This window comes from Sus scrofa, chromosome 7, assembly GCF_000003025.6.
Source record: "Sus scrofa isolate TJ Tabasco breed Duroc chromosome 7, Sscrofa11.1, whole genome shotgun sequence".
Classification (NCBI taxonomy): Eukaryota; Metazoa; Chordata; class Mammalia; order Artiodactyla; family Suidae; genus Sus; species Sus scrofa.
The window spans coordinates 2,368,705-2,393,723 of NC_010449.5; the positions used below are offsets into that span (position 1 = coordinate 2,368,705).

The window sequence follows — 25,019 nt, forward strand, 5'->3', positions numbered from 1 at the left end:
AGCTTGGATCTGACGTTGCTGTGGCTGTGGGTAGGCCGGCAGCTGTAGCTCCAATTTGACCCCTAGCTGGGAGTCTTCATATGCCGCAGGTGCGGCCCTAAAAAGACAAAAAAAAAAAAAAAAAAAAAAATAGAACCTGACAGCTCTAAGTTTTGTCCCTGGCAGAATGAATGAACTTACGTGTATAGTTAAAAGGTGGAAACCACCTCAACGGCACGGCTCCAGGGTATATACCGTTGCAGGGCTTATAAGCCCTCCTCATACATCAGGACGTGTAATCCAAAGCAATCCGAGTTTTCCCCAAAATACTCCCGAGGACCTGGCACGGGCGGCAGTGCCTACCACCCAAAGGAAGCAGATGACTTCCTTCGGGCAGAGTACCAGAGAGCTGCCACCAGCAGAGGTGACAGCATCCCTCCCCGGACGTGAAAAGGGAGTCTGGCAGCCCTCATCTCTTTAAAAAGACAAGAAAAACACAGGAGTACTTCCCATGTGAGAACTGCAGAAATGACCCCCTGGGGTGGCAGACCGGCCTCTTACAGCCTCTGTCGGTAATCCCGTCTGCAACAGGAGTCAGCCATCAGTTTCAAAAGCACCCAAAGTAGGCAAGTCCAGCCCTATGTATTCCGAATAGCTTGTGAAAGTGGCACAAGGCTCTCACCGGCAGAAAATGACAGACACCAACGACACGCCTCCCCCGTGCACGAAAACTCGAGTCCCGGGAGTTTCGGTTTCATCCTTCCTTTGGACTTGAGGACAGGCCTGCTACGCAGCGATCTAGCGTTTATTTACTGCTCCTAGGTGATTTTTTTTTTTAATTATGCCTAGTTCCCTGCACTACGAATTCTTCAAAGCAAACACCTATACACTTAAATCATATACCAATTTTCAACAAGAGAACATTACAGAATACATTAAGGCAAAGTCATTTGACCAAAAAAAAAAAAAAAAAAAAAAAAAGGAAAGCAACTAGACGAGGTTAGAGGAGCCACAGATAAACCTGCAGTGGGCGCAGGTGACACGGACACACAGCTGCCGGGCGACGCCACCTCCTGCCCATGGTCCCTGGTCTTGCACGCACAGGAAGGGCCTTGGCCCTGACCCCTCCCTCCCCGGGGCAGGAGCCCACACAGCTGGTCTACCGCCGTCTGTGGGAGTGGGTCTCCCCGTGCCAGCTCAGTGCGTGCTCCTCCGTGCACCCCCGTGGGGCCTCAGGGGTCCTCAGACACGCCCCCCGCTGTGGGTACTCAGACTCCTCCGGGGAGGGGTCGGGTTTTCTGCTGCAGCTCAGGAGGGCTGTGTGCCGTCCATCTGTCCTGCGTCGGCTGCAGGGGAACCTGCTGGCCGTGGGGGACAGACACACACTACTTCTTGGAGCTGATGGTGCTGTCTCGTCTCTGCGGGGTGAAAGCGCTGTTTTCCTAGACAACTCTGACACCAAGTGACGAGCTCTGCTGTCCTCTGGGAGTTGGTGCCCACGCCCCGCCCATCCTGTCTCTGTGACGAACTTCCTCATGACCACAGCAGTTCTCAGTGTGGTCCGTGCGCCATCAGGATGCCCCAGAGCCTTTCTCGCCGTCTACAATGTCAAGACGGCTCTCATAACCACACTGAGATGCCATCTGCCTCTGCGGCTGTGTTGACATTGTACAGATGATGCAAAACCGAAGGTGGAAAAACTGCTGGCACCTTAGGGCACACCAAGGCAAACTGTTCAGGCACCGCTGTGCACGCATGGTGAGCAGACTGCAGCCTCGTCAAGACGGGTGGGAAAGCTTTTAACGCTTCACAATTACAGATATGTATTCAAAGATTATAAGGAGGCATTCTAATGGCTATGGCAGAAAGTCATTTTCTATTCTCACATACTTTGATATGTGAATTATGCAAGCTACAAAAGGTTCATCGTAACTGCTTGCACCCGCAAACACAGGCGCCGTGACTGTTTGCTTCCAAATAGTTTGCTGAATTTCCTATAGGATGAGTGCCCGGGAACAGCCACAGCAGAAAAGAAAGGCTCTAAACTTTACAGTAAGATGACTGCTCAGAGACAGGTAAGCTATCACAGCGAGAAGTCTCCTGAGCTGTCTCACAAGTTCAGCTCCACAGAAAAAGCCAAACACTGCACACACTAAACTAACCGCTATGAGGATGAATTCTTAGGTTTCCCCCCAATCATTTTATGTCAAGAAAAATTTTTCCGTATCAGGCATTGATGGTTACGTTCACTGGCATGTGCAAAATTATCTTCCCATTAAGTTCCACCGCATCATCGCTCAATTACAACAGAAACGTACAAATTCGAAAGGCTTCTTTTGACATTTACAGCGTAATTTAGTACAGCTTTGGTCTAAAGCATCAGGCACACAGAAGACTTCTTCCGTCCCAACATTTTAAGAGGGGAACTCTAAGGATGTTTCTTCTGTCTTTTCTGCTTTTTATCAGGTCTACTTATTTTTTTTTTTAAACCTTTTTAGGGCTGTAACTGAGGCATACAGAAGTTCCCAGGCTAAGGGCTGAATTGGAGCTGCAGCTGCTGGCCTACACCACAGCCACAGCAACGCCAGATCCAAACTGAATTTGCGACCTACACTGCGGTTCACAGCAACGCAGGATCCTTAACCCACTTGACAGAGACCAGGGATCGAACTCACACCCTCATGGATACCAGGCAGGTCCTTAACCTGCTGGGCCACTACAGGAACTCCCCAGTTCTCCATTCTGAAAGTACTTTGGACACTTATAATCTACCCAGCTTCTGCCACTGTGCAGTAGAAATTCAGCATAAACCAACCACCTAAAGCGCCCAGGCTGGGTCTTTCCATCTTTCCTACCTGAGTTCAGGGCAGAGGACATTGGCCACAGGGGAAAAACGCCCGTGGCAGGAACTACCCAGCTTTTTCAGTGTGCCTGCCCCATGCGTGCAGGGCCCACGAGAACGGTCGCTATGGTCCCCTGGGGTGAGGGTCTTACCCGGAATTCGGGCCGGGGAGCACTGTCTGCTGAGAATAGAAAAGGGATTGTTTCCCGATTTCCTTTGTTTCCTGACTCCTCTGCAGCGTCAAAGTCTTGACGTTTTTGTCTCAGGTGGTTTTCATTTCTGGTTCAAAACTGCGACAGGACTTTATCCTTTAACAGGAAATGAAAACGTGCTTCTGAGGACCTGGCACAGCCCTCACCCGCGGGTCTCCTCCCAAGCCTTCCCTCCCAGCAGCACAGTCCCCACCGAGGAGAGGAGAGGAGAGAGTCGGACGTGAGGCTTTCCTCTGATAAACGTCAGGCTCCTGGAGCTGTACTTGGATTTACACTTGAATGCATTACTTTAACAATGCAGATCCACAGATAGGAGCAAAAAGAGAAAAGAAGGCAGAAAAAGGCAATTTAAAGGGGTGATGGTACGCCTCCCCGCCCCAGATTTATTGAGATATAACCGAACATACTGAGGCGGAATACTAACCCAGGGAGTCGGGGGAGGAGCCTGGGCTTCGATGCCTTCGTTGACGTGGCCACTGATGAACGTTTGTGGCTTAAGGGCTCCAGGGAGTAACATCCCCACAGGCCTGTTTACTGTTGGGAGTGGACCTACACCCAGATGGACCTTAATCCCTAATCCCCTGTGACTCAGTTTACAGGGAGAAAAGGGAAAGGAAACTATGAGACTTCCGGGACATTCCCACCCCTAAGACCCCTATTGGACAAGGACTGACACAGGTAACTGGGCAAGGCCAATGGGAGAAGACCACATCTCTCTGGACCCCATGCTGGTACCCCCCATCTTTAAGGAATAAAAACCCTTAAAGGACAATAGAGAAGGGGGTTCTTCTCCCCCCTCCCAGCCTGTCCTGGGAGCTATTTGCTTTTCTTTAATAAAGACTGCTTGCTTGCTGCCTGTGGGTTCACGGAGTTCATTCCTCGACCACCGTGAACAAGAACCCAGATTCCGGTATCATCCTTCCAGTATCCATACGATTGGGCATTAAATCTTTGCCACAAGGCACACAATTTAAAAAAATACTCTATTGCAAATGTGGAGGGTAAATGTTGCTGAAGTGACAGCTAGGCATCTGTGACTTCACCCAGTACAGAAAGAATCCCCTTCCCTCCCCCACATACACAAAGAGAGGTCTACCTCAGAAATCTGGTAGCTGGGTTTTTTGTTTGGTTTTGGTTTGTTTTTTGTTTGTTTGGTTTTGGTTTTTTTGTCTTTTTAGGGTGGAACCCACAGCACATGGAAGTTCCCAGGCTAGGGGTCAAATTGGAGCTGCAGTGGCCCGTCTACACCACAGCCATGGCAACAAGGGATCCAAGGGACATCCATGACCTATGCTCCAGCTCGCAGCAAGGCCAGATCCTTAACCCACTGAGCAAGGCCAGGGATCGAACCTGCAACCTCACAGATACCAGTCTGCTTCATTACTGCTGAGCCACGACAGGAACTCTGGTAGCTGAGGTTTTTAAAAATTAGACTTTATTTTTTGGAGTTTTAGGTTTATGGAGAAACTGAGCAGGAAGTGCCGAATGTTGTTATATACTCTCTGCCCACACTGGGCCTCCCTACTATTAAGGACCTGCGTAGCTGTGGTACATTCACTCAGTTAATGGACCAGCACCGATCATTACTATTAACTAAAGCCTATGGTTTACCTGAGGGCTCACTCTTGGGGTTGTTCCTTCCACGGGTTTGGACAAATGCGTAATGACATGTATTCATCATTAGTTTCACGACCCTAAAAATCCTCTGTGTTCGGCCTTCCATCACTCCCTCTCCTTGAGCCTGGAAACCACTGTCTCCACTAGGTTTGTCCTTTTCAGAATGTCAGAGTTGCAGTCATGCAGTATTTGGCGTTTTCAGACTTCTTCCACTCAGCAAAGTGCATTTAGGATCCTCCATGTCTTTTCTGATAATTCATTTCTTTCCAGTGCTGAATAGCGCTCCATTGTACAGAGCTACCACAGTTGTTTATTCGGTCACCTACCAAAGAACATAGCATACAGAGATCTCCTTTACAAACTGCTATGTTTACAACTGCAATTTAAAAAAAAAAAATTTTTTTATGGAGTTCCCGTTGTGGCGCAGTGGTTAACGAATCCGACTAGGAACCATGAGGTGGCGGGTTCGGTCCCTGCCCTTGCTCAGTGGGTTAACGATCCGGCATTGCCGAGAGCTGTGGTGTAGGTTGCAGACGCGGCTCGGATCCCGCGTTGCTGTGGCTCTGGCGTAGGCCGGTGGCTACAGCTCCGATTGGACCCCTAGCCTGGGAACCTCCATATGCCACGGGAGCGGCCCAAGAAATAGCAAAAAGCCAAAAAATAAATAAATAAATAAAAATAAAAATAAAAAAAATTTTTTAGAGTTGCAATATGATCCAGCAATCCTATTCCTGGGCACATATCCAGATAAAACTCTAATAAAAAAAAAAATACATGCACCCCTATGTCCACAGCAGCACTATTCACAATAGCCAAGACAAGGAAACAACCTAAATGTCTGTGGACAGATGAATGGATTAAGAAACAAAAAAGACAGGAGATATACATAAAGTGGAAAATGATAGCCATAAATCCAACTACATCAATAACACTGAACACGAATAAATTAAACAATCTAATAAAAAACTGGATCACTAGAATAGATTAAAAAAAGATCCAACAATGTGATGCCTACAGGAGATGCACTTCATTTGTCATATAAAAATCATGCAAACAGCCAACATAATAAAGGCCATATATGAGAAACCCAGAGCTAACATCATTCTCAACAGTGAAAAGCTGAAAGAATTCCCACTGAGATCAGGAACAAGACAAGGATGTCTGCTCTCACTATTCAACATAGTTTGGGAAGTCCTAGCCACAGCAATCAGAGAAGAAAAAGAAATAAAAGGAGTCCAAATTGGAAAGGAAGAAGTAAAACTATCTCTATTTGCAGATGACATGATACTATACCTAGAAAATCCTATAAGACACTACCAGAAAACTGTTAGAGCTCATCCACGAATTTGGCAAAGTTACAGCATACAAAATTAATACACAGAAGTTGACTGCATTTCTATGTACTAACAACAAAGGATCAGAAAGAGAAATTAGGGAAATAATCCCATTTACCCTCACATCAAAAATAATAAAATACTTAGGAATAAACCTATCTAAAGAGACAAAAGATCTTCACTCTGAAAACTATGACACTGATGAAAGAAATCAAAGATGACACAAACAGATGGAAAGACATACCATGCTCTTGGATTGGAAAAATCAATATCAAAATGACTATACTACCCAAGGCAATCTACAGATTTAATGCAATCCCTATCAAATTACCAAGGACATTTTTCACAGAACTCGAACAAAATATTTTAAAGTTTGTTTGGAAAACAAAAGACCCAGAATAGCCAAAGACATCCTGACAAAGAAAAAGAGCTGGAGGATTCAGGCTCCCTGGCCTCAGACTATACTGCAAAGCTACAGTCATCAAAACTGTATGATACTGGCACAAAGACAGAAATACAGATCAGTGGAACAGGATAGAAAGCCCAGAGTTAAACCCAACTAATCTATGACAAAGGAGGTAAGAATATTCCATAGAGAAAAGACAGCCCCTTCGATAAGTGGTGCTGGGAAAACTGGACAGCCACATATAAAAGAATGAAATTAGAAGATTTCCTAACACCATACACAAAAATAAACTCAAAATGGATTAAAGACCTAAATATAAGACCAGATACTATAAAACTCTTAGAGGAAAACATAGGCCAAACACTCTCTGACATGAACCAGAGCAACATCATCTGAGACCTACCTCCTAGAGTAATGACAATAAAAACAAACAAATGGGACTTAATTAAACTTAAAGGTTTCTGCACAGCAAAAGAAACCCTAGACAAAGTAAAAAGAGAATGGAAGAAAATATTTGCAAATGAAGCGACTGACAAGGGATTAATCTCTAAGATTTATAAACACCCTTTGCAGCTCAATACCAAAAAAAAACACAACCGCATCAAAAAATGGGCAGAAGATCTGAACAGACAATTCTCCAAAGAAGACATACGGATGGCCAAAAAACACATAAAAAGATGTTCAACATCACTAATTATTAGAGAAATAAAAATCAAAACCACTATGAGGAGTTCCCATCATGGCTCAGTGGTTAACGAATCTGACTAGGAACCATGAGGTTGTGGGTTCCATCCCTGGCCTTGCTCAGTGGGTTAAGGATCCAGCTGTGGTGTAGATTGCAGAAGCACCGCGGATGCCCCACTGCTGTGGCTCTGGCGTAGGCCGGTGGCTACAGCTCTGATTAGACCCCTAGCCTGGGAACCTCCATATGCCGAGGGTGCAGCCCTAGAAAAGGTAAAACAAAAAACAAACAAACAAAAAAAACCCACTACTATGAGGTACCACCTTACACTGGCCAGAATGGCCATCATTAAAAAGTCTACAAACAATAAATGCTGGAGAGGGTGTGGAGAAAAGGGAACCCTATTACACTGTTGGTGGGAATGTAAATTGGTGCAACCCCTGTGGAAAACAGTATGGAGATGCCTCAGAAAACTAGAAATAGAACTACCATTTGATCCAGCAATCCCACTCCTGGGCATCTATCCAGAGAAAACCATGACTTGAAAAGACACATGGACTCCAGTGTTCACTGCAGCACTATGTACAATAGCCAAGACATGGAAACAACCTAAATGCCCATCAACTGAGAAGTGGATCAAGAAGATGTGGTACCTATACCCACTGGAATATTACTCAGCCATTAAAAGGAAAGAAATAACAGTATTTGCAGCAACATGGTTGGACCTAGAAATTATCACGCTAAGTGAAGTCAGTCTGACAAGGAGGCACTAACATCAAATGCTGTCACTGACACGCGGAATCTGAAAAAAGGACACAGTGAACTTCTTTGCAGAACAGATACTGACTCGTAGCCTTTGAAAAACTTTGATTTCCAAATGAGACAGGTTGGGGGGTGGGGGGAATGCACTGGGGGTTTGGGATGGAAATGCTATAAAATTGGGTTGTGATGATCGTTGGACACCTATAAATGCAACTGAGTAATAGAAAATGCTGTTAAAAAACATGCAAGCAGCAGCGACAAGAAAACTGGGATGACTGTGCTAATATCAGGCAAAATAAACTTTAAATTAAGAAAATACAAAGTTACTAGAGAAAAGAGGGACATTTTGCAACATTAAAGGTATCAAGCCAGAAAGATATAATATAATATTTATAAATACACGCAGCACAAGTTAACAGAAAGGAAGGGACAAATGGACACCTCAACAATAAGTGACGCTGTTAAGATATCATTTCCAACAAGGCATCTAACAGATGCTGAAATTTGCAATATAAATGACACAGACCTCTTCATCCCACTCCCCTTAAACTCCGCTCCTCCTTTAGTGTCTGTAGTAGTAACCGCATCCATCCAACTGCTTGAGCCAAAATACCTTTTTTTTGGCCACCATGCAGGATGGAGAGGGTCCCGGGCCAGGGGTTGAACCTGAGCCACAGCAGTGACACCACCACCAGATCTTTAACATACCCTGCCACCAGGGAATCCAAAATACCTCGAAGTCACTGTCTCTCCCACCCCAGATCCAACGGATCGGTGAATTCTACAGCCCACACTTTCAAAGCACATCCAGAATCCAGCCACTTTTTTCCACTTCCACCCTGGTCTAAGCCACCACCGTCACTCACCAGGATTACTGAATTACACTCCTGACTGGATTCCACCTTTTCTCCCTGGTCCCCAACTCTCTGTCTCCAAATAGCAGCCGAGAGAACCTTCCGAAATACATTAAATCATGTTATTCTTCACCCCTGCCCTTAACCTGTCCAATAAAGTAAACGAAATCCAAATCCTACAAGCTCCCTTTCCAACCTTATCACCTATTCCTTTCATCATGGTACTCTCCTCAAATTGTCCCCTCACTCTCGTCATTAAGTTTTTAAACGTAGTTTAAAACGCAATTCTAGTTCTTTAAATATAATGAATATATGTGTACAAGTATAAAAAAGTGAGAAAGGAGAGGCCCTATCATAAAACATGAATAATAATTATCTACAGGTAGCAGGATTACAGACAATTTTCTTCTTTTCTTATTGCAAAAAGCGTTCCTAATGTATGTATTATTTATGTGTAACTTATGTAATAAAACATGAAAAGCTGTGTATAAACCCCTTACACCTAGTGTACCGATAGTATTTAACTATATACCAAATCTGGAACTAAACAGACAAACAAAAAATCAGAACAAAAGAAACAAACTAAAAACTAAAACAAAACCTACCGCGCCTACAGAAATAACCAGTATTTACCAATACAGGCTCCAGGAAGTTTCATTCATTATTTCATTTAATTCCTGTAGTAATCCTACGTGATGAGAACTATCACCCTCATGTTACTGGTGTGTAAGGTGCGGCTCAAAAGGTTAAACACGTGTGAGGATACAGAGGAAGAAGGTTCATTAAACCCGTGTGAAGATTCAGAGGAAGTGCTGAAGCCCACCCCAGGTCTACCTGACTCCAAGGCCAAGTTCTAAACACCACTGTTGATGCAGCCTCATCAGAATCACCTACAGTAGAGCGACACCAACCCCACTGGACACCCAGTATCAACGAAAGGGGTACCGTGTAGCTATGAAAACCTTTATTACAACTAGAATTATGTAAAAATTGATGGGCATGTTCCCTGGAGAAGCAAACCATCACAGACATACAGGAGTACAAGAAAACAGTATTTTACATGGAAATAGGTCAAAACAAGCCCATATGTTGATGCTGCTTCCATTTGGATATAATGGAATCCTGGGTGGTTTTCAATTCGTTCTTTTTTGCTTTGCTGTATTTCCCAGATTTTCGTGAATGCGTTAGAACTGCTTTAAAACAAAACCCAAAACCTCATTTTCATGGACAAAGGGAAACGTATCTGCTCTGTAATGAAAGAACTGAACCCAGTGTTGAGTTTCCCAAGCAGCTCCAAACCTCAAGCCTAGACCTAAACGAGGCAAAACCTTACATACTATCTAAAAGGTCGTCGGCGTTCTTTCAATTGACACGGGGGACACTCAGCGCGGGCCAGTCTTCCTGAAAGGAGGTCGTGGTGCTTTTATTTTTGTTTGCAGCCTGCATTCTAACGAGCTATTAAGAGCTTATCTGGATTGCTGACAACGGTGCCGCTTAGAGGCTCCAAATTTAATAATCCCTCTGCACGGTAGGAACACTGTTCTAAAGCACGGCCACACTGTCTGGAAGATGTACCTGGTACGGAGGCACTAAGACTTAGAAGAGGGTGGGGAAAAGTCCAAGTGCGCAAAAGGCAGGCTTGTCCCCAAACCGAGGGTGTGGTCGCCCGGCGCTGCGGTCCCCGCGGCCTCGTCTCCGCCAGCAGCGCAGAGCGGACCTCAGGGGTCTACGCTCCATCACCGCCGCAGCGGCAACACCGGGTCGAAGGCGGGCAGCGCCAGCGGAAAGGCAGCTTCCGGGCGGGGCACGGCGGGGCCCGCAGCCGCCACTCTCCCCAGGCCCGCCCACCGCTGCCCGGACGCACGCACGCACGCACGCACGCACGCACGCACGCACGCACGCGCCTCTCCGGGCGGTGCGCGGGCTCAGTGACCGAGAAACGCGCGCTCACCGAGGCCCCGCCCCTCCAGGGACTTCCGGCGGGAGGGCCCGAGGCGGCCCCTGCCCCGGCTCCTTTCCGGTGCAAAGCTTCCCGGGGTCGGGCGGGGCAGGCCCGCGGGGATGAGCGGACGGGGTTCAAGACTGAACAGGAAGAGCTGAACATAAGTGTGTCGCTCAGCAAACGTTTGGTGAATGACAAATCGTTGGATGTTTGCTTTACGTCCACCTTCCAAGACCCCGTTGTTTCCAAAACGACAACCGGCACATAGCCTGGGTGAGTCCTGGACAAACCCTGCTCCTAGTGCACTCTCCGAACGAACGTAGCATCCTGCAAGCGAACTTGGTGAGGGATTTTTTTGCTTTTTAGCGCCAAACCCGCGGCATATGGAGGGTCCCAGTCTAGGGGTCCAATCGGAGCTACAGCTGCCGGCCAACGCCACAGCCACAGCCACGTGGGGAGGAATTTTTAAAGGAAATTCTTTTGCCAGCATCATTTTCTGAAACTTGATTTTTACCGTGCTCTTTTTTAAATGCTTGGTTTGCCAAGTCTAAACTTGGACAGTCACAGTCAGGCTTCACACCTGAACCTCGGTCCCTATGTTCCCCACCTGCCTCTCCCCACACGTCCGTCCGCCTAACGTGAATCTCCACTTAAGCGTGCTGCCAAGAAATGCGGAGCAGAGACCATGGAGAGCGTACGGTGGCTGAGGAAACTGGTTCACGAGCTCTCCACTCGTCAGCGAAGGAAGAGACTACCCCTTCTGGACCCGGAGAAATAAAGCATTTCTGGATGCCAATCCAGTGCTCTCTCCATAACCTTTATTCAAAAAGCATTTGAGAACCAAAGAGCTGTACGGGTGGGTACCCAAGGAGTAGATGCTAAACAAATGAAGTTTCTGTAGGAAGCAGCACGATAAGAAGGAACCGCACAGACTCGAGAGATTTCAGTTCATACCGCGGTTTGGCGCTTAGGAACTGAGTCATCATAAGAAAACCTACTTGCTAGTGCCAGTTTTCTAGGCTGCTTTTGCTTAAAAGTATATTATTCTACTTTATCTCCAAGACAAGAACTCTTACTGGTTTGTAGTCACTTCCAAGAAATCTGTAAGAGGTCTGCAGTACATACACTATGTTCATTTATCTTAACTTTAAAGTTATTTAAAATAATGTACTAAATTTCCTGTTACTCTAATAACATTTGATCTATTCTTAACATAATGGCACATGGCCTTGCCTTCATGGGACAGAGAATATAAAACCTTAACTACAACGTTTTATACATAATAGCTTTGAAAAGATATATTGGAATGAGAATCTAGAGGCAGGAACAATTAGTAGAACTCTGAAATCCCAACTTACACGCTATTAGTAAATAAATATATTGGTTGAAAATATAAACCAATAATAGCACAGTGGTTAACAAATCCAACTAGGAATCATGAGGTTGAGGGTTTGATCCTTGGCCTTGCTCAGTGGGTTAAGGATCTGGCGTTGCCGTGAGCTGTGGTGTAGGTCACAGACACGGCTTAGATCCCACGTTGCTGTGGCTCTGGCGTAGGCCAGCAACTACAGCTCCCATTGGACCCCTAGCCTGGGAACCTCCATATGCGGTGGGAAGGGGCCCTAGAAAAGGCAAAGAGACCAAAAAAAAAAAAAAAAAAAGAAAGAAAATATAAACCATTCTTAACATAGTTCTGAAAACTATTTTATTTGAAAGAAGCCTTCTGGATTTCCCTGGTGGCACATCAGGTTAACAATCAGGCAATGTCACTGCTATTGTGGAGGCTGTGGCTCCCGTCTGATCCCTGGCCTGGGAACTTCCACATGCCTCAGGCGAGGCCCAAAGGAGAGAAAAGAGAAAAAAAAAAAAAAAGCAGCAGCAGCATTCTCAGTTATTATACCTGAATTTGATTATTAAGGGGACAGAAAGCCTTCATAAAGGAAACAATATAATTAAGGACCATATAAAGAAATGCCACAGGAGTTCCTGCTGTGGCGTAAGGGAAACGAATCTGACTAGGAACCATGAGGTTGCAGGTTCATTTGATCCCTGGCCTCGCTCAGTGGGTTAAGGATCCAGCATTGCATAGGTCACACATGCGGCTCAGATCTGGCGTGGCTGTGGCTTAGGCTAGCAGCTTGCAGTTCTGATTCAACCCCTAACCTGGAAATCTACATATGCCACGGGGGTGCAGCCCTAAAAAGCAGAAAAAAAAAAAAAAAAAGGAAATGCTACAATAGGTGTGGGGTGGGGCAACCCCCAAAAGTCAATAAATATCCAAGGTTGATTTAATGTTAGTAATATTCATGGGGGGAAACGCTTATTAACATTAAACACGTTTGGAATTCAGCCAACCAGGGGCTTATTTTGTCGGAATATTTGTAACTCCTCCCCTCTATAAAATCATGAGGTATATAAGATCAGATATTCCGAGGTCAAAATTCTAGGCCAAACCCCACAAACTCAGTTGCTGACAAGAATAAAAGTGATCACCACCCTGCTTTTAAGATTCAGATCATGGAGAAAGATACTTTTGAGAGAGAGCATATAAAAACATACGTTGAAAGCTCTCCAAGAGCCAATAAATGTTTTCTCATACAATAGTTCATTACTCATAATGAGATACATAACCATTACATAATTGCATTACTGTAGATGCCATTATTATGGAAAAACAATCACATGAAGGTATTCGGGCCAAAAATATTACTTAAAAATTCAATTTACGGAACCAGCGAACATGAACAGGAGCAAGGGACTCCTGAATCCTTATGCTGAAGATTTCAAATAAATGTATCAACAATAGCTCCCTCTGTCCTGGCTCCAGCCCTACCTTTCAGTTTTCTCAACTTGCCTTTCTACAAGCTTTCCCTTAATGCCTTAATGCTAGGCAATAAAAAGGCATTCATTATGCTCCCAGCGTTGCTCTTGTTTGCCCTAGTTTCGGAATTTTAACTAAGTCTGGGTCCCACAGTGAAACCGGTTCTCGGAACTGCGACCACGGCGCAGACAGCCTCCTCCCTCCGCTCCCTCCTCCCTCCAGCACCCAGAACTCCGCCTGGGTTCCAGCACGCAGCCCAGGCAACGTAACCGCTTACGGCCCGAGCCGGCGCCGCAGCCCCGCCCCGCCCCGGAAGTGCGTCACGACGCTCGCGCGCCCCGTCCCCGGATGCACTTTTATATCCGGATTCTTCGAGCGGCCTCAGCTCCACGGTTCCCGACGCGGTCGGCACATGCGCGAGGACCCTGCTCCCTCTTCCTCCGCCTCCACTGGCTCCCACCGTCCGGGAAGCCGCCGCCACCGCCGCCGAGGAGTCAGGAAGTTCAAGATGGCCGCCGCGGAGGCTCCGACGCTGCGGGAACAGCCAGAGTAAGTAGTCTGGGAGCGCGGAAGGCCGGCGTCCGGGCCCGGCCGAGGGGAACCGGCGGAGAGCTGCCAGGCGGGCGGGAAAGTTCGGGCCCCGCGGCCACGGCCAAACTTTGCCTCGCGCGCGCGCGCGGGTCGTGGGGCGCGGGCGGGCGGCAAGCCGCGCGCCGCTCGCCCGGAGGCCGCGGCTGTTGGGTCCAGGGCGGCGGGGCCTGCCGCGTCGTTGCCCCGGGAGGCGTGGGCGCGAGCGGCCTCTACAGGTCCGGGGCGCGAGGCCCCAGCGCGGGCGCGCCTTCCGCCTGTCCTCCGCGGGGATGAGCCAGGCTCCTGGCCGCAGCCCGGCGGCCTCGGTGCGGACCCCCGGAGCAGCCGGGCGGCAGCGGGCGAGCCCTGAGACCTTCCCTCTGCAGGCGGTACCGGTGGTCCTGGTGCCGGTGTCACGTTTAGGACCTGGAGGCAGAGAAGACAAGGGCGCGGGGCCGCCCTCCTTAACCATCCCAGAGCTAGAGTTTGTGGCTGGCGGGGTACTTCCTCCAGCATCCACCCGATATTCATCCCCCTGCCCATTGCAACTCATTTGCCAGCTTGCGAACTTGAGGCAAAGTAAGATCAAGTTCTCGGTTTTGAGGCCTAGTGTTTTTAGCCAGAGCTTATAGCGTTCATTTGGGAGTGGGAGAAATAATGGGCATTGTTACCACCTTCCGAACCCAAGCACTTCACGTCTGTAATTAAGCTAATTATGTGCGGCCGAGTGAAAACCTACTTGTATGTGCGGCAAGGCTAACCATTGCTTAACTAAAAGCGGTGTTTCGTTTTTCATGTGTTTGATAGGGAAACTCAAGAACATAAGAGAATGGATTTTAAAACAGTATTGCTATAACGACCCTTTTTTTGGCATCGGCATTATCTGATTTGTTTCTAGCCATCTTAGGAAAGAGGCAGATATAGTCTCCCAGCAACTTTGGGCTGAGAGAGGGTGGAAATCTCCCCACCGGTGCTGTTCGCCCAGCTCTGGACCCTTCGGTGATTTGCTTTGCTCAGCTAGACAGGGAGTACAGATTTTTTATCAAGAGCTTCTGAAAGCAGATTTATCATCTTAACAATTTTACTTAAAAGAGAGCAAATGGGTCCTGAAGTTTTAACTAGACTTTGCCTTTCTCATCCACTTCACAGTGTGGCCCAGTTATGTCTTCGTGCCAGGACAGCGCAGGTCTTAGACTGTGCAGATGATTTTTCTAGTAATCGGTTTAAAGTTCTATGTATTATGTTCACTTACTTGATTTCAGGGACAGTTCCGATTGCTTTTGAGGAGTGGTTCAGCCATCTTTATTTACATGTTCAAATAACACTAGATATAATAATAATAATAATTTGTAGGCCCTGCCATATGAATGACAGTATGAATAGTCTTTCATGCTACTCCCTCTGCTCAGAACACTTGGTGTGCATAGAATACTTGGTCTGTATGTGTCCCACTTTCGCTTATTTGAAAATGTTTCACAAAGAAAATGACAGTTTGGAGGAGTTCCTGTCGTGGCTCAGTGGTTAACAAATCCAACTAGGAACCATGCAGTTGCAGGTTCGATCCCTGGCCTCGGTCAGTGGGTTGAGGATCCGTTGCTGTGAGCTGTGGTGTAGGTTGCAGACGCAGCTCGGATCCCGAGTTGCTGTGGCTGTTGTGTAGGCTGGCGGCTACAGCTCCGATTAGACCCCTAGCCTGGGAACCTCCATATGCCACGGGCGCGGCCCTAGAAAATACAAAAAGAGCCCCCCCCCCCAAAAAAAAGAAAGAAAGAAAGAAAATGACAGTTTGATAAGAAAGCGGGTACCCTGTTGGCTGTCCACGGTGAGTGCTGAGATGTAGTGTCTTTCCAGGACAAGTTCTTTCCAGGACACTGAGGACTCTCTTCCAAGGGGAACATTTGGAAGAAGTAAACATATGATACTGTTTAAGTTCGCTGAAGGCTTTGTAGTGATTTTCACATTTGTCAGTCTCATTAGCTCAGCCTTTTTAATGGATTTAAGCTTTTAAGACTTTATATGTGTTGACTTATTTGCACTTAATCTAGACCAGGTCATGTTCAAAGCACTGAACAAATACTAAGCCATTCAGTCCTTACAGCAACTCTGTGGAGGTGGACACTGCTATTTCCCATATTTTGCAGATGACGAAACTGAAACACAGAGAAATTAAGTTAACTTGCCTGAGGTCATGGTAAGTGACAGATGGAGGATTCAAGCCCAGGCAGTCTGAGCCTAGAGCCCTGCACCTGACTAATGCTCTGCCTGGTCTCCCACTGTCCATTGTGACACCTTTTAAAAATAGCCTTTAAGGTTTGAGATCGTTTTTATTTATTTTCAGTGTCCCAGAAAGGTCCATTTTTATGATAGGACAGTTCTAACTCTTTGAAACTTAATTTTCCAAACCTGACTTGGAAATGGTGGGGGTGGAAAGGGTCGCTTTAACACTAGTCGGTCTTCTGAATCCATTCTTTTTTTTTTTGGTCTTTTTGTCTTTTTGCCATTTCTTGAGCTGCTCCCACGGCATATGGAGGTTCCCAGGCTAGGGGTCGAATTGGAGCTGTAGCCACTGGCCTACGCCAGAGCCACAGCAACGCGGGATCCGAGCCTCGTCTGCAACCTACACCACAGCTCACGGCAACGCCGGATCGTTAACCCACCGAGCAAGGGCAGGGACCGAACCCGCAACCTCATGGTTCCTAGTCGGATTCGTTAACCACTGCGCCACGACGGGAACTCCCATTCTTATTTTTTTAATCTACCTTAATTCTGCGTTAAGGTAATTTAACTTGTCAGAGAAACAGCTTCACTATTTTTCTTGTAAAAAGAAATGGCATTCATTTTGTTCACCATTGCTCCCATCTCCAAAGCATGAATCAAATGCCTCCTGAATAAGATGTTATTAGGAATGTTCTTTGAAAAAAATACTTGAAAGAGGAAATTAAAGTAACATTAGCAGCTGGCGGTTGGTCACTCTATTTTAAAGTTGGCGCATGGCTGCTTACATCTCGCCGTATGCCCCACGACGACCTAGGTTGTTGGAAGGGTGAGACTTGTACGTTCCATTTAACCAAATACTTGATTAAATAGCCTCAAACACTCGCGCACTGTCTGCATTTTGAATGCAGCTTCGTTTCCCAGTGAGATTTGAAGGATGTTGCTCAGGTCTCAGTGAGCCCTGTCCCAGCCCAGCTCGGGCCAGACACAGCCTTGGCAACGTGCAGGGTTCGACTGCAAAGTGTAAAGGTTAAAGCGTAAACGAGTCTGTGCGGGATTTATATACGTGTTTATTGTTAACATGAACCATCCAAGAAGCCTATTAGATTCCTTAACAAGCAACCTTTTCCTCAAGCTTTAGAAGAAAACTCTTGCTAATGAACCTGACGAGCACACACTCGTTCACTGTCTGTGACATGTCATGGGTGTCATCGACTCATTGAGTTCAAGTTTCCTGGTTGACCTAGTCAGACTTCAGTGGTTATTGACTTTGAAATTTGCCTTGAGAGATCAGCGCAAGAGGCTGAAGGTCTGCTCTTGGCCTGGCACGAGGCGGGCAGAGCTCTGGGGCCGACCGAGCTGGCTCTAAGGTGCTAGTAGCGTCCTGTCGGTAACCCGCTCGTTGTTTCTTGCGTTAACATTCATTAAGTTGCGGTGGAAACAGGTCTCTCGGAGTGACCCTTCAGGGGCTTGGGCATCGTGATGTAGATCCTGATTCTAGAAGCTTTAGGAGCTCAGTCTTCTTTTAAAAGACATTACTTCTCTGTTGGTAAATGCTTAAGAATTTCGATTTGAAGCTACTTGGAAGATTTGTAAATTATAGGAAGCATTAGAAAAGGGTTAAGAGAGCAGATGTTTGTGGGGGAGGTGATTAAGTTTCAGCGATCTGGGGTATTGCAGTCAAGAAGTAGGCGTGTGCACCGGGGAAATAACTGAGCAAAAGCAGAATGTTTACCGTCAAGAGCAGAGAGTTGAGAAGAGTTGGCATAAGCCAGTGGTAGCCAGTGATACCATTTGTGTGTTAGTCTATCTGTCCAGGTCGTTTCTTTGACCCAGCAAATGCTTCTTGAGCGCCTTCTCTGGGTTAGCTGATCTTCTAGGCCTCGGGGATAGAGCAGTGAGCGGAACAGATCAAAATACTGCTCTCGTGGGGCTTATATGTTATCATCAGGAGAGACAACGACATCCTATGAGGTGGTGGCAATTTGGAGAAGAATGAAGCAGAGAGAGTGAGTGTATGTAGTGGGGGGTTGCGGTTCAAAAGACTTGGTCTGGAAAACTTGGCCGGTTTGAGAAAGTGTGACGTGAGTGCAGACCAGAGGGAGGCAGAGGAGGCAGCAGCATGTACTTGGGGAGAGCTCTCCGGGCACGGGGACCGCAGGGACAGCCCCGGGCCCGGGGTGGGGGTGGGGGGGTCTTATTGGCCTGGGGCAGCGGGGCTGGGGTGTTACTCCGAATGCGGGAGATGGGCGTCAGGTCTCACTCCCAGGGTGATATGACCTGACGGTTCACAAGCACCTTTGAGCAAGTGCAGGAGCTCTGACGTTGAATCAATACCAGTCTTCTGACCAGCATGATATGCCTGTGACCTTAGGCGAGTGCCACAAACCTCCTTGAACGTGAAGTGTCATCTGCCGTGGGGACATATGGAGAGCCAGTACTTCTCGAGCACTTTGTGTGACAGCAGTGTCATCACACACAGCCCGTCCCGCAGCCCAGCGTTGCAGTTCCTGGGCTCTGCCTGTCTCGGCCGTGTCCTCCCAGAATCCCATACATCTGTGTGGGAGGTGCTGGTGTAACAACCGAGTTCCTGAGTGACTGTTTCACCGAGTCAGTATTAATGACAGTTTGCTGTAGCCTGGCTTGGATTCCCTTTTTCTGTTAAGTATAACGGTTAACCTCCCCAATTATGTATTTCCTCTACTACGTTTGGTATTTGAGTTCAACCATTAGAAACAAATTACGGTTGAATCACTCTTCAGCTCCGTTCTTGCCACATACTTTTGAAATAAAACATTTCAGCGACTAACTTCATGTATTACATTGAGATGTATTTTATCATTACTGTTATTTTTTATGATTCTGAATGCGTGATAAATTATGTGACTTTTACATGTGTTTGATGCATTTATAGGATGGAAGATGCTGATAATTCGGAAAAGAGTGTAAATGAAGAAAATGGAGAAGTGTCAGAAGACCAGTCTCAGAACAAGCACAGTCGTCACAAGAAAAAGAAACATAAACACAGAAGTAAACATAAGAAACATAAACATTCTTCAGAAGAAGACAAGGATAAAAAGCATAAGCACAAGCATAAGCATAAGAAACACAAAAGAAAAGAGGTGATTGATGCGTCTGACAAAGAAGGTATGTCTCCAGCCAAAAGAACTAAACTCGATGACTTAGCTTTGCTGGAAGACTTGGAGAAACAGAGAGCCTTGATTAAAGCCGAACTTGACAATGAGTTAATGGAAGGAAAGGTCCAGTCTGGGATGGGGCTCATCTTGCAGGGTTACGAGTCTGGCTCTGAAGAAGAGGGGGAGATTCATGACAAAGCAAGAAATGGGAATAGGCCTAGTACCAGGTCTTCGAGCACCAAGGGGAAACTTGAACTTGTGGACAATAAAAATAGCGCAAAAAAGCGAAGCAAAAGCAGATCCAAAGAACGGACTAGACATAGGTCTGAGAAAAAGAAGAGTAAGGGCGGTGTCGAGATAGTCAAAGAGAAGACGAGGAGCAAGTCGAAGGAGAGGAAAAAGTCCAGAAGCCCCTCCAAAAGGAGCAAGTCCCAAGACCAAGCGAGAAAGTCGAAGTCTCCCGCCCTCCGAAGGCGCTCTCAAGAGAAGATTGGCAAGGCCAGATCTCCCCCCGACGACAAGGTCAAGATCGAAGACAAAAGTAAGCCAAAAGATAGGAAAAAGTCCCCAGTTACAAATGAGAGTAGAAGTCGGGATCGAGGCAAAAAATCTCGATCCCCAGTTGACGCGCGAGGTAAATCCAAAGACAGAAGGTCACGGTCCAAAGAGAGAAAACCACAGCGGTCTGAAACTGATAGAGAGAAGAAACCAGTTAAATCTCCCTCTAAAGATGCCTCTTCTGGGAAGGAAAACAGGTCGCCCAGTAGGAGACCTGGTCGGAGTCCTAAGAGAAGAAGTCTGTCTCCGAAACAGCGCGATAAATCACGAAGAAGCAGGTCTCCGCTCGTAAACGACAGAAGGTCTAAGCAGAGCAAGTCGCCGTCTCGAACTCTGTCCCCTGGTAGGAGAGCCAAGAGCCGCTCCTTGGAAAGAAAACGCAGGGAGCCTGAACGCAGACGCCTTTCTTCTCCACGGTAACCTGCTTTCAAACCTTAGTTCCTTTTACCAGCGCCTCGGGTCTTAAAAGGAGAGGGTGATGCGTTTACAGCGTGAGGAACAACCCTGTGCACTGACCGTGTCAGTGTTTGCACGTGGGTCAGTGTCTCAACTGTGGGGTGATTTTCCAGTATTGAAGTTCCTAATTCAGCATCTGATTTGCAGAATCACTCCTCTTTTTATTTTTCTAATTTTTTGGTTTTTTAGGGCTGCACCTGCGGCATGTGGAAGTTCCCAGGCTAGGGGTCAAATCAGAGCCACCGGCCTGCTCCACAGCGATGGCACCCCCAGATCCAACACCACGGCTCATGCAGCGCTGGTTCCCTAACCCACTGAGTGAGGCCAGGGATCCTCACAGATACTAGTCAGGTTCATTACTGCAGAGCCACAACGGGAGCTCCCAGAATCCTTTAATTTTTTTTTTTTTTTTGTCTTTTTGCCATTTCTTGGGCTGCTCCGGCAGCATATGGAGGTTCCCAGGCTAGGGGTCCAATCGGAGCTGTAGCCACTGGCCTACGCCAGAGCCACAGCAGCGCGGGATCCGAGCTGCGTCTGTGACCTACACCACAGCTCACGGCAACACTGGATTCTTAACCCACTGAGCAAGGGCAGGGATCGAACCCGCAACCTCATGGTTCCTAGTCGGATTCTTTAACCACTGCACCACGACGGGAACTCCCCAGAATCCTTTAAATCCAAGTAATTTGGGTGATAAGTCTGTATACCGATTTATAGGAAAGGGAGGTAATTTCTAGAACCGGCATTTTTCTTCGAACGGTGTGGGCTGAGTCTTTTTTAACTTAAAAAACTGGAGGTATCGGTTTAAGGATCATCGTCTGGCCATTCTTTTGAGTCGGCGTGGTCTAACACTCTGTTGGCACTCCGAAACGCTTTTGGTTCCCAGAATGTAGTTAAATTGAAAGTAGAAATTTTTTTTGTTACTGATTCATATAATTACAGTCTCATTGTTGGGGGGGAAAACTTTAAGTTCAGCATGACTAGTACAAAAAAGATTTTATTAGTAACGAAAATCATTCATATTTATATAATACATTTAGTCCATCAATTCTTTTTTTCGTACATTCTCATGATTATCTCTCAGGAAGTGGAGTGGTTCTCAGACTTAATTTATAAGTGAGAAAATAGATTGAGAGACTGTTTAGTTACTCAGGCTCACAGAACTGGTAAGTCAAGGCACAGAAAGGATTTTGGGGCCTGCGGGTGGTGGTCTTCAGATTAGTCTAAACTACTTTAGAAACTGGTTTTCTTTCCTTTTTTCCTTTCTTTCTTTCTTTTCTTTTCTTTTTTTTAATGGCCACACTCACGGCACATGGACGGCACATGGAGTTCCTCGGCCAGGGACTGAATCCAGGCCGTAGCAATGACCTGCGTGGAGCCCCATAACGCACTGTGTGGGCAGGGTGTCGAACCTTTGCCTCCACAGCAGCCAGAACCGCTGCAGGTGGAGTCTTAACCCACTGTGCCACAGCAGGACCTCCTAGAAACGGATTTTTTTTAATATATTTGTATTTAGCAATTAGGTGTGTGAAATTAGCAACCATGTTTTGCCTAGAAGAGTGTTGGCTCATACCAGGCAGAGATGTTATGAATTCCTAGCTATCTACTGTTGCATCTTAATATTTATTGCGTATGGTATAAATATAAACTGCCCTTGAATTTTAAATTTTCCTGTGTTATGAGAAGCTTCAAGAATGCTGTTTTTCAAAGGGCTCTATCCTAAGAGACACTCAAACGAAGTGATCCCTGCCTTTTCTCCCTGCCTGGAAATGGTGTTACACACAGTGTTGCTTCACTTCGTTCTTAAGGATCCCCTCCTCTTTCAGTGGCTTTCAGTTTGAAAAGGAAAATCTGAGAATTTACTAAAGGCTAGAGTTGAATATTTAAAAAAAAATTTTTTTTTTTGCTTATGGAAGAGATAATGCTGATTAAAGAGAAACTCAAATTGTGCTGAAAGCCTGTAAATTCACTTTTGCCATCCCTCTGCTGTCTCTTGCCCCTTTCCTATGCACATACAATTGTATGTATATATTTTGGCGGGGGGAGGGGGGCTTTTTTTTTTTCTTTTAGGGCCACACCCACAGCATATGGAGGTTCCCAGGCTAGAGGCTGAATCAGAGCTACACCTGTGACCTACACCACAGCTCACTGCAACGCCAAATCTTAACCCACTGAGCGAGGCCAGGGATCGAACCCACAACTCATGGTTCCTAGTCTGATTCGTTTCCACTGTGCCACAATGGGAATTCCTGTATTTTTTTTCTTAAAAATAGAATTCATACTAGTTATGCCAACAGTGATTTTCTTTATGTAATAAATAGCAACATGTCTCACCGCATAGATGTACCATAATATGATACGTTTAAACATTCCCTTGTTGAAATTGATGAAAACTGAAACTTGGTTTGAGCGATGAAACTTGGTCCCAGTTTTTCATGATTGTGTGTAAAGATGGCCTTTCGTCATGTGTGCAGTTTCTTTGCAGAATGGATTCGTAGAAGTTGAAGGGTAGCGTCTCAGACGATGGGCGTTTGCTCTCTAGAAAGTTACAGCCGTGTGTCCTTCCAGGGAAGTCACGTTGATTCTTACTTCCGGGACCAGAAGGAGTGTCCTTTTTCCTGAACTCTGACTTACGTTCCCTCTGTTGGAAGGTTACTGGCGGTTGTAAGATGCTTCTGTTCTCGATTGGTACATTAAAAGGAAGGTTCTTGGGAGTTCCCGTCGTGGCTCAGTGGTTACCCGACTAGTATCCATGAGGACGTGGGTTTGATCCCTGGCCTCGCTCAGTGGATTAAGGAGCCGGCGTTGCCGTGAGCTGTGGTGTAGGGTGCAGATGCAGCTCAGATCCTGTGTTGTTGTGGCTGTGGTGTAGGCTGGTGGCTACAACTCTGGTTCAACCTCTAGCCTGGGAACCTCCATATGCCACAGACAACTCAGGCTCTCAGTTGCAAAACTTAGAAAACAGCCTTCTACCTAAGGGAATGGAATATTATTACTCACTTGTGGAAATTTTATTAGGGTCTGTCTGGTGTTAGAATCAGTGGCTTTAACAATATGCATCACCTTTAATAATTCTTGTGGGTCTCCCAGCACACCAAAATGTCGTTGCGATCATCTCCACTTGTTTTGTTACAAAACAGGTGTTTTACCATCTTAGTTATGTGCCCTTTCTTTTTTCTTTCTTTTTTTTTTTAAATTTGCTTTTTGCTTTTTAGGGCCGCATCCTCGGCATATGGAGATTCCCAGGCCAGATGTCGACTTGAAGCTGTAAATGCTGGCCTCTGCCACAGCCATGGCAACGCCAGATCCTTAACCCACTGAGCGAGACCAGGGATCGAACCCGCGTCCTCATGGATCCTAGTTGGGTCCATTAACCTCTGAGCCACAGCTGGAACTCCGCTCTGTGCCCCTTCTTAAGGTGCTCTTTGCAGGTAGGAGAAGTTCGCTTGTTCTGATTGGCTCTCTTCTTCTTTGTGCTTGTGTTTGGTCTCCTTAAGGACACGTCCTCGAGATGACATCCTCAGTAGGCGGGAAAGGTCAAAAGATGCCAGCCCCATCAGTAGGTGGTCTCCTGCCCGAAGAAGAGCCAGTCGGTCTCCGGTCAGAAGGAGGTCCCGATCCCCCCTCAGACGCAGCCGGTCTCCCAGAAGAAGAAGCCGATCTCCTCGGAGGAGGTAACGACGCCCGTTTGATCCGTCAGACCCCGCATGTCTCTTTTTTCTTTTGTGGCATATGGAGGTTCCCTGGCTAGGGGTCGAATTGGAGCTGTAGACACCAGCTTACCCCACAGCACCGCCTCATCCAAGCCACATCATGACCTAGACCACAGCTTGGGTAACTTGGGATCCTTAACCCACTTAGCGAGGCCAGGAATCGAACCCATGTCCTCATGGATACTAGTCAGTTTCTTAACGCACTGAGCCACAGTGGGAACTCCGAACCGAATGGTTTGGAAGCTCAGTTGGTAGGCTTTCTGTTTTTGTTTTGGCCGCTTCCACGCCATGCAGAAGTTCCTAGGTCAGGGATGGAACCCACAGCAGTGACCTGAGCCACATCAATAGCAATGCTGGGTCCTTAATCCTCTGCACCACCAGGGAACTCCAGCTGGTAGGTTTCTTACTGTTTTTCTCTGAAAAATTATAGCTGTGACCTCATGTGGTCTCCTGTTACCGACATGTGATATTTCGCACATGCTCCTTTCTCTTTAATGTAGTTTCTCTTCACAGTTAAATAAATCAGTGTTCATCAAAAATTCAATCATCGTTTTTAAAGAAGGATTTTCTTTTCCTATTCCTAAAAGAGGTAAATACTAAATGAGCTAGGCTTAAGCTAGTTGGCAGAGCAGTACATATCCTGTCCTCTATTGTAGTTCTGCATTTATTTTTCTATGAACTTGTCTGTGGTCCTTGTGAGACGGCATCGCAATGGTGATGTCCTCAGGCGCAGAAGGAAGAGTGGGCCAAGACCTGTGACTCACGGCAGCAGACCCCAGCTCTGCACACCTGGCTCGCGGAGCAGAAATGCTGTCTCTGACAGTGTGTTTGGGTTTTTTTTAAGTCACTGCCGGATGTATTGATGTCTTTGACCGGTTGGTTTTAATACCGCCCCGTACCTTTCTTCTGCCTGGCTCCAT

General features: G+C 46.6%; 1 protein-coding gene and 2 long non-coding RNA genes across 33 annotated transcripts in view; 2 read left to right on the forward strand and 1 right to left on the reverse strand.

The window, feature by feature from the left end:
- LOC102161744 overlaps nucleotides 1–10,521 on the reverse strand; it is a 29,356-nt gene extending 18,835 nt beyond the window's left edge. The window contains exon 1 of the long non-coding RNA XR_001297664.2: nucleotides 10,264–10,521. This is a non-coding gene — a long non-coding RNA (uncharacterized LOC102161744). The remainder of the gene's footprint in view (nucleotides 1–10,263) is intronic.
- LOC102161992 lies at nucleotides 10,591–12,027 on the forward strand. Its single transcript, XR_304244.3, has 2 exons — nucleotides 10,591–10,903; nucleotides 11,286–12,027. It is a non-coding gene; the product is annotated as an uncharacterized LOC102161992 (long non-coding RNA).
- PRPF4B (pre-mRNA processing factor 4B) overlaps nucleotides 13,794–25,019 on the forward strand; it is a 34,588-nt gene continuing 23,362 nt past the window's right edge. For 11 of the 31 annotated variants that reach the window (XR_002346257.1, XR_002346256.1, XR_002346262.1 and 8 more), the window contains exons 1-3: nucleotides 13,800–14,000; nucleotides 19,150–20,346; nucleotides 23,884–24,060. Coding sequence is in view for 2 of the 31 variants with exons in the window: in XM_021100124.1 (XP_020955783.1) it covers nucleotides 13,864–14,000; nucleotides 19,150–20,346; nucleotides 23,884–24,060 (1,511 nt within the window). In the remaining 29 variants the exon portion in view is untranslated. Of the gene's footprint in view, nucleotides 14,001–19,149; nucleotides 20,347–23,883; nucleotides 24,061–25,019 lie in introns of all 31 variants that reach the window. The other 20 variants (XR_002346237.1, XR_002346236.1, XR_002346238.1 and 17 more) reach the window with 4 other exon arrangements.